This window comes from Ambystoma mexicanum, chromosome 13 (genome assembly GCF_040938575.1).
Source record: "Ambystoma mexicanum isolate Mex_15411 chromosome 13, UKY_AmexF1_1, whole genome shotgun sequence".
Classification (NCBI taxonomy): Eukaryota; Metazoa; Chordata; class Amphibia; order Caudata; family Ambystomatidae; genus Ambystoma; species Ambystoma mexicanum.
In genome coordinates, this window is record NC_090938.1 from 73,329,622 (window position 1) to 73,338,672 (window position 9,051).

The following is a 9,051-nucleotide window of genomic DNA, read 5'->3' on the forward strand; positions in this document are numbered from 1 at the left end:
TCCCTGCTAGAGACCCTCCCAGCTTCCCGAGACATCCGAACTTTATTCCATAACACCCACCCGAGAGATATGCACCGTACCATATGAAGACTGTCGTTTTTGTTTTGTTCATTTGTTTTAGTTCATATGTTTGTATGCACTTAATACAAAACACCAATAAAATACGTTTAAAAAAAAAAATAAGAACTGTATCAACATAAACGGAATGGAGTGTATAGTCTTCAAGTCTTGCCATGATCCTTGCCATGTTCTCCCTCATAACCGAGCAAGGCATTTTTCTAGAGTATGTATGAATTATGTGGAGGGGGGGCGCGGGGAGGTCTTTCTGCCTTCTCCGGTAGTGGCAGGCTCCTGAAACCCCATGTACACTACAACCCCTAACACCCTGTCCGCTGCCTCTTTGCAGTCATTTCACCTTAGGATCCTCATGCTTTGCATCGGTCTTCGAGGATGATTATCTAGAAGATAAAAAAATAGATGGAAGTCTTCTATGTTTTTTCCTTTCCATCTTCCTCTCTCAATGCCTTTGTAAATATATGGCGCATTCTCATTTCAGACATTCACTAGCCACCTTCTTTGCCTTTTTCTGACAGGCAGATGAAGAGCTAATCAAGTTAGTATCCTGCTCAACATGCCCATTCTTCTCTTCCTTTCCCCTTTTGAACTTGTGATCATTTCCCATCCGGCAACCAAGTCCTGGGGCGGCACTTAATGAAACTTCAAGGGAATGCTTCATTGCATCTCTGTGCATGCATCCGCACACTTGTCACCAATCCAAGATGGCTGCAGGCATAACTGGGTGCTCCACCTTTAGTCAAATGTTTCTCCGTTTCATATGTTTTTCACAGGCTAAGATGCCATTTGCTATCCTCCTGATAAAGCATGTTTACCCCTTACACAGGCAAAGCTGTTCTCCTTGCTGGCTATGTTGACAACTCTCCTCAGCTCTGCTTGAATCACATCCTCTAAGTTAGCCGAGCCGGCACACAGGCCTGTCAACCAGGTGCTTCAACTCAAAGGCGCCCCTGGCTCCAACAGTGGTACCAGGAGCATTTCTCAACGCCAGATCATATGTGAATGTCCTCTAAAAAAGTAGTCATTGGGGGAGAACCGGACCATTGCTCCTCCAAGCAAGCAGACAGATGATCATTACTACAGTAAGTAGCACTGCTCCCCAACAGAGACCCTGCCGTGAGGAACAACAATATAGAACTAGCGCACGCTTGGATCCAGCAATCTAAGCGCCTCCGTTAAAGTAGATAAACACTTCCCAGGTAATGCACCAGCACGTTTGTAAGGCACATACACTCGATACTGGACTAACGTGATCTTCCAATGTAATTGGTGAGGCATTTTATTTTTGTTTTATTTTTGTTGTTTCTAAATTTCTATCCATCATGGCTAAGAACTTGCTTATGAATACATTAGTGCTAGAAACTACACTCACTGACATTGGCGAACCCACTTATATTCAAACATCGGCTAATACTATATATCTCTCTGATACCTGTCTTTTCTGGGATTGCAGGAGTTGAACCTGATCGCCTTAAAAAAGCAAATATTGTAGATCATCCATCTCTGGCAATAGATCCCCCAGGCCGACAAACTCTTATTACACCATAAATTATTGTGATAACGCATATGCAAACGCCGAGGACCGTTTATAAATAGTATCATAAAATCTTCACTCTTTAGTTCAACACGCGACTACTAGCAGATTTCACGAGATCTGGCTTTCAGATTTTTCAACACTTGCATCGTTGCTTGCTACACCTGATGGGTGGGTACTTCATGTCCATGGTAGATCGACCATTGGCTATAAAGGGGGTGATGTCACAATGTTTCACAAGTCATTACAAATTCACTTCTCTACAAAAGTGGTAATTGATAGTAGCGAAGGCCACCTAGCTAAGCTTAGCGTCAATTCAACATCTGTTAACGTTCTTTCGTTATACAGACCTCACAATTTGACCCCTGACTTTAAAGAACAATTCCTTTCTTTTTTAAACGATCATAAAAAAAACCTAACTCTTACTTCTTATTGGTAGGCATTTTAAACTTCTCATTTGATAATAAAACTGACCAAAATGTGGCATCTCTTAGAAATGCTTTGGAGGCTTTTGGGTTTGAGCAACATGTCATGACTGCAACATATACTGGTGGGAATATTTTAGACTCGGTGCTGACCAAAAAAAATATTGTAACCTTGTTAGTAGAACTGTGATCATTTTTCAATATTCTTTGAAATGAAACTACCAGGACGTTGTCCCTGTGTGGACTTCAACCAGAGAGTAAAAAGGTTAGGAATTTGAAAAACGTATGCCAGCAGCCATTGTCCCTTTAATTGTCCCTACTATTTTTGAAATTCATGCAGATCTTAATGCCAATGAAATTTCAGAAATTATTCTATATATTTTAACAAAAGCCTTTTACACACTTGAACTTACCCGAGAGAAAATTGATCAACCAGAAACCAATACGAATATTTGGTTTAATGACCGGATTATCAGCCTCAGAAAAGCAAACAAACGGGCTGAATGAATTTGGAGGAAGCACCCCAACGATGAGCCCCTTAATACTTAGAAAAATCATAAAGGCCTATAAATAATCCATTATGGCAGAACAAAGTCGATTTATAATCAACAAATCATTTATGTCAAATCTGACTCAAGGGGACTATTTTCCATCCTCAAGGAGTTGGAGGGTAAGAACTCCACCAAACCCTTCCAGCTTATATCGAATGCTTGGTGTCAAGAGATTCGAGATGAGCTGATGCTAAAAGCAAAAACAAGCTACTGAAATGCATAGGTTGACTATAATTGATGCAATATTATCTCCTACTGATGTAAATAATCTCAGTAGATACTCATCTCTCTTTCTGTCAGATTACAGAAGAAGAGACACAAATTATCATCTCTAACTTAAAACCTACTCCTTGCTTATCGCCGCACAGTTACAAGGATTGCATGGAGACTTTGCTCCCCTCAGATACACAGATGATTAACACCTCATTTCAATGCAGTGTATCTGGATGCCGCAAAGAGGCCTGGGTTGCCCCTCTCCTCAAAAAAGAACATCTTTACACAGCAGTTGCGAGTAATTACAGAGCCATTACTAATGCACCATTCCTTATGAAAATGTTAAAGTGACATATCTGCAACTGCAGAAGCATATTGAGAACTGGAGTATCGGCAATCCAGGTTCAGAGCCAGGCATGGCACGTCAGCTCTGCTGGACTTGAAATCCAACATGGCTAGGATCATAGATGAGCAGCGCTTCTATTGCTGCTAAACTTCTCTGCAACCTTCGACCTGGTCGACAATTCCCTTTTTTGGCAGAAGGTTGGTCGATTGCTCAGAAAGTGTGGCGACCTGGATTAGGTCCTTTTTAGGACCTAGGTCAGTAAGAGTGGCCTTGACTGACTTCCAGGTCACCCCAGTTAAATTGGAATGTGGTGTCCCTCAAGGATAATGCTTACCTCTCTCTTCAACATCTACGCGAAGCCCCTTTTCGATCTATTGGACGGTCTCGGCATATCATATACGAACTACGCAGACGACTCGCAAATACTGCTCAAGCTTACAAGAGATTGCGGTCATGATCTACAGGCAATTAATATGATCTATGCCCTTATAAGAGCCAGGGTGCTCACAGTTCAAAGGCTCGTAATGATGAAAAAACAGAGCATGTTATGGTCGGCACTGGACCCAGGATTAAAAAAGGTGACCTGTATTATTTAGCTTTCTATTGCTGGCTGCACCATTAAGATTTGCCCCTCATGTAAAGATGCTGGGAGTCCATTTTGAGTCTCAGCTAACAAGGTAAATGCTGTCATTTCCTCGTGCATGTACATTAACAGACTGCTCAGACAAATACAACATTACCTCACACTTTGAAAAACAGAGCTGTTTAACGACTGCCCTAGTAAACGCAAGACTAGATTACTGTAATAGCTTGCTGTCTGGCAAGTCCAATGCCAAATCTAATGAAATTAAAGACCGACCACCAAAATGTCACAGTTAAAGCCGTTTTGGGGCTGAACCTAAGAGACCATGTAACCTCTTAAGTGGTGGTTACTCCATTGGTTACCGGTACAGTACTGAATCAAAGTACTCACATTAACACACAAATGTGTTGTTGGTACGGCCCCTCAATATCTGAAAGATTGTCTAAACAAAAAATCTTCTAATAGAACTTTACGATCAAATTGCAGTACCCTTCTTGATCAGGCCCGCTTCAAATTGAATAAAATTGGGGTACATATTTTGATGTCTGGGCACCCAAAGCCTGGAATTATTTGGCAACTGTTCTGTGGGTCTTGTCTTGCCCTTTGAGATTCAAAAAAGATCTAAAAACCTTTCTATTTCATAAGAGTTTCCTCTTCTCTATTTCTGTCTGCCTTATAGCGCTCTGAGGCCTCTCGGTAAATGGTGGTTCATAAAAATTAATATAGATAATACACTCAGTGATATGGGTGGGGCATAAGTAAAACAAAAGGAAGGGCTCCTGTCATGGAGGTTCGATTACCTCAATTACTGAGGGCCAGGAAGCGGGATGTGGCACTAATGTGTCTGGGTTGCCAACAGTATTTACTTGCCTGTTGGACCTTGTCTGTGTACGCAGTTGTTCTATATCAGCTAATAAAAAGGACTTTTAAGAGCAGTGCTTAACTTTCCGGCAGAGGACGTCCTAAAAACAAATCTAAACTTAAAAACAGAGTACGTCAATATCGTTTTTTGGAAGTCAAAACACTGCCCTCCTTACAATTGTGAACGGTTAGGGAAACTGACAGTTATAATATGGATCATTGATGCATACCTCTCAACCAGCTGTCAGCAACCTGTGGCTCTCCAGATGTTTCCACTACTCCCATCAGCACTTCCTAGCATAGTCAATATGTGAAGCTTCATGGGAGTTGCAGTACAAAACATCAGGTTTCAGACTCTTGCTCTAAACTCTGCCACAATTCTAATCAAAACCATTAGGAGAGCCACAGGTTGCAGACCCCTGCTCTAAACTCTAACATTAGTCAGGACCCAGGAAATAGCCTGTTCTGTTGCACAACTATACACTGTGTATCATTTATGCGTCACGAAATTGTAATAGTTAACTACTAATCTAGCAGAATTCCATTGTGATGTCCTTTTCATATGTAACGTGTGTGTCGTGAGCTATACATTTTTATTTATTTTTTAATTTTTTTTTAGAGATTTGGGTTTCACCGACAAATTGAAAACGGTGGCAGAAGGACTGGATACTAAACTTAAACTTGTTTTTAGCTGCTTTTCAGAAAATTATCCCTTTTCACGTTTTCTGTTGCTATCGTGAACATTGTCAGGTGGGTGGTGTTATTAGTGGTGTTATTAGTAGGCAACAAGTGCCCTCGAGGTTCTCCCTCCCAAAAAAAAGTGTAAGTCATGAGTCTCTATCTCTACTACAAAGGGTCCAATTTTGACCCCCACAATACTCCCCTTATATATTTTTTATTACCCTAACTGTTCACCTCCACTGCCCCTCCGCCCAAACATAATTGCAGGTAAATGTACATCTCGCAATTAGGCCAACATATTTGCCTTTTCGTAGTGTCAATATTGTATATGTATATTTAGTAATTGTTTTGTGTCTGCATTCTGGAACTTGAATTTCATACATAATGCACATGGATAAACTACAAGTTCAACAATGCAATTGGCTACTCGCTACTGACATGGTGCAATTACATAAATCTGCCAAACGCGAGCTTTCCACTGCAACAGAGGGGAAAGTGAGCGATATTCGGAGGGCCAGCCAGCAGAGAGCTGCGCAGGCCCTCCCCCACTTTCCTTACTCTCCAGGTCCCCTCACCGGGCCGATAGTGCGCAGCGCCAAGGTGGGGCTCCATGCAGGCCGGCGCGTTCGGCGGAATGTTCCACTCGTTCGCCTTCGGCATCCCGAGCGCCGGTGGGGGGGGCTCTGCTGCAGGGAGGAACCGGGGGGAATCAGTGAAGGGCCACCGGCACAATACACACAGAAAGCCGCCGGCTACAGCTCCACGTGCGTGCCCAGCGTGACCCCTTCGCCGCGGTAACCCCACGCTCGCGCAGCACGCGAAGAGTCATCGCAAAGCTGGCGGCCATCTTGAAATGTACAGTGCACTTGTAAAACCTTCAAGATCACAGTAAAACGAAAGATTACATTTAGATTTCCCAACACAATATTGCTTTCTTCAAACCGTGCACTGTTTGAAAAAGAAAATGTTACTTAATTTAAACCTTTTTTGTCCATTCGTTGTACATCCAAAACACATCCACATATCAACAGTGCACACCACACAGGGTCCTGTGACTCATGCATGTGGGCCTAACTCATGTAGACTGTACCCATGTTCACTCAGAGCTCTCAAGTTGCTTAAAACCATTGGGTCTGTGTGGGGATATCACACGATCGCGGGAGCGTGTTCTCGCGAGATCGCACATAACGTGATCTCGCGAGCCCACGCTCCGCGGGAAAACGTTTCCCGCTAGAGAGCTGGTAGCCCACCAGATGAAGCGGTCGCACCACAGCGCTGCTCCTGATGAGGAGCCAAGAAAGTGAGAACTTACAGCAGCCGTACAGCACAGCTTCTAGGGTGTAACACCACAGCCACAGGAGGCTACCTGGGGGCCCTAGAAGCTTACAGCGTGCCATCATAGTGCACACATTTCCCACAGTGATTCAACAGGGGAAGTCCTGAACTTAAGTGAACTGTAAGTACGTGCTCGATTCGAACTTGGACATATAAGAGTCCACACCAGTTGTCATTTAATAAAGTAGGGTAGACTCACTACAGCGTCCTGTCGTCCTTTAAGGCCACTACATAATTGGCGACGAGGATACTAAAAACCCGACGGCCCCACCATGCAAGGCGCCACACCGCCCCCTGCCTTTCTCCCGTCACCAGGGACACCAGCAATTCCATGGATGCAGTGGGAGCCCCTGTTCTCCACCTATCTGGAAGCGATAGGCGGCACGCGGTATGCCCCCGTGAGGAAGAAGGCGATGCTGTTAAATGCGTTGGGGGTTGAAGGACAGCGCATTTTTGCTGGTTTGAAGGAAATACCTGCGGCCGATGATGACGACGACGACGATGTCTACAAGGAAGCGACCCGTCGCATAGTGAAGAGGTTCACCAATAAGGAGACGTTGTACTGCACAGGCTGAGGTTCTACACCCGCAAACAGGAAGGGAGCGAACCCGTGGACTACTACATCACCAGGATGAGGGAGCTGGCTTCTCTTTGCGCCTTTGGCGAAAACGCAGAACAAGTCATCTGCAACATGCTCGTTGTTCACACTAACTCTAGGAAAGTGCAGGACAAGTTCATACAAGAAAAGGAGGTCACCCTTGACAAGGCCATCCAAATTGCCAGGGCGGAAAAGGAAACCTCCAGCAGACGCAAAGAGACGGGAAGTCACCTGCCCGTGCCCGAACTTGCGGCGCTACAATGGAGAGGGCGCAGAGACAAGCAGTCCCGCGACGGCCCCAGAGACAAAGGTCCCAGGCAAAAGGAGGCACCCAAATGCTATAGATGCGCCAGCACCAAGCACATGGCGAATGATCGCGACTGCCCCACCAGGAATAAAGAGTGCTCTAAGTGCAGACGCATCGGCCACGTGTCTCCGGCGTGCACGTGGCGGGAGAAGACGGTTTCCCGTGTCGATGGTGACTGCGTTTCAAGCGATGATGACGATCAGCAGGACAGACCCATGGTTGTCATGGTCAAGGCCCCCCCATGCCAGGAGGGAAAAGCCCCACTGCACCATTAAGGTTGACGGAATGGAAACGCGCGTCATGGCAGACTCGGGATCCGACCTCACAATCCTCCCCATCAACACGTATAAGGAGATGATGGGACAAGCAAAAGTAGAAATCAGAACGACCAGGCAAAAGCCGACGGTGTTCGGTGGTGCAACTGTTGACCTGTTAGGCTACATCAAAGCCCGGATCGATTTCAAAGGGAGGTCCACCACCACCAAAGTGTATTTCTCACCCAAAGGCCCAGCTGTACTGGGATGGGACGATCAACACAAACTCAGCATGAAACTAGATCCCAGCACTCCGGAACAGGTTCTCATGGTCCCCTCAGGAGCAGCGCTGAACTTCAAGGAGATGTTCCCGGACCTGTTCTCCGAGAACCCAGGGAAGGTGAGAAACTTTGTCCACAAGATTCGCCTGAAACCCAACGCGATACTGGTGAAACACAAAGTCAGGGCAGTACCTGCCACAGCGAGACCCGCATTGGATGCCCACCTTCGGAAGATGGTCGAAGAAGGAACCATCGAGACCGTGGAATCCTCAGAGTGGTTGAGTCCAGTAGTTCTGGTCAAAAAGAAATCCAGCAACGACCTTAGGATCTGCATCGACCTAAGAAGCCTCAATCTAGAGGTAATCACAGATAGCTTTCCACTCCTCAGTATTAACGAAATCGTCCTCATGATGAAAGAGGCGGCAATCTTCTCTAAGCTGGACATGCGTGATGCTTATCACCAGATTCCCCTGCACAAAGCCTCTCGCCCCCTTACAGCGTTCATCACGCCCTTCGGCACCTTTCAATATACCCGCATGCCATTTGGGTTGCCGTCGGCGGCATCCGCATTTTAGAGGATGATGAACTCCTTACTCAAAGGACTCACAATGTTTCCTTCTTTCAAGATGATATCCTTGTATATGCCAAAGACAACGAGACCCATGACAAGGCACTCAGGGCAGTTTTGAGCAGGCTTCAAGAGGAGGGCATTCACCTACGCCATGAAAAATGCGTCTTCGGAGTGAACAAGGTAGAATACCTTGGGTACAGCATCTCAAGTGACGGCGTCAGTCCCAAGAAGGACCTCATGCAGGCCATAACAGAAGCCCCGGCTCCGATGTCCAAAGAGGAGCTACGCTCATTCCTGGGCCTAGCGGAGTACTATGCCAAATTCGTCCCCAGAATCTCCGAGACCACGTCTCCCATGAGGGAGCTTCTGAAGAAGGGTGCAGCCTACTCTTGGGGTCCGGAACAGAACGAAGCGTTCTGTGAAATCAAAAAGAGAA

At 45.6% G+C, this 9,051-nt stretch overlaps 1 protein-coding gene across 1 annotated transcript in view; it reads right to left on the bottom strand.

Annotated features, from left to right (window-relative positions):
* WDR77 (WD repeat domain 77) overlaps window positions 1-6,107 on the bottom strand; it is a 178,119-nt gene extending 172,012 nt beyond the window's left edge. The window contains exon 1 of the mRNA XM_069633296.1: window positions 5,845-6,107. Coding sequence (XP_069489397.1) covers window positions 5,845-5,929 — 85 coding nt within the window. The 5' untranslated portion in view covers window positions 5,930-6,107. The remainder of the gene's footprint in view (window positions 1-5,844) is intronic.
* Window positions 6,108-9,051: the final 2,944 nt, after the last annotated feature.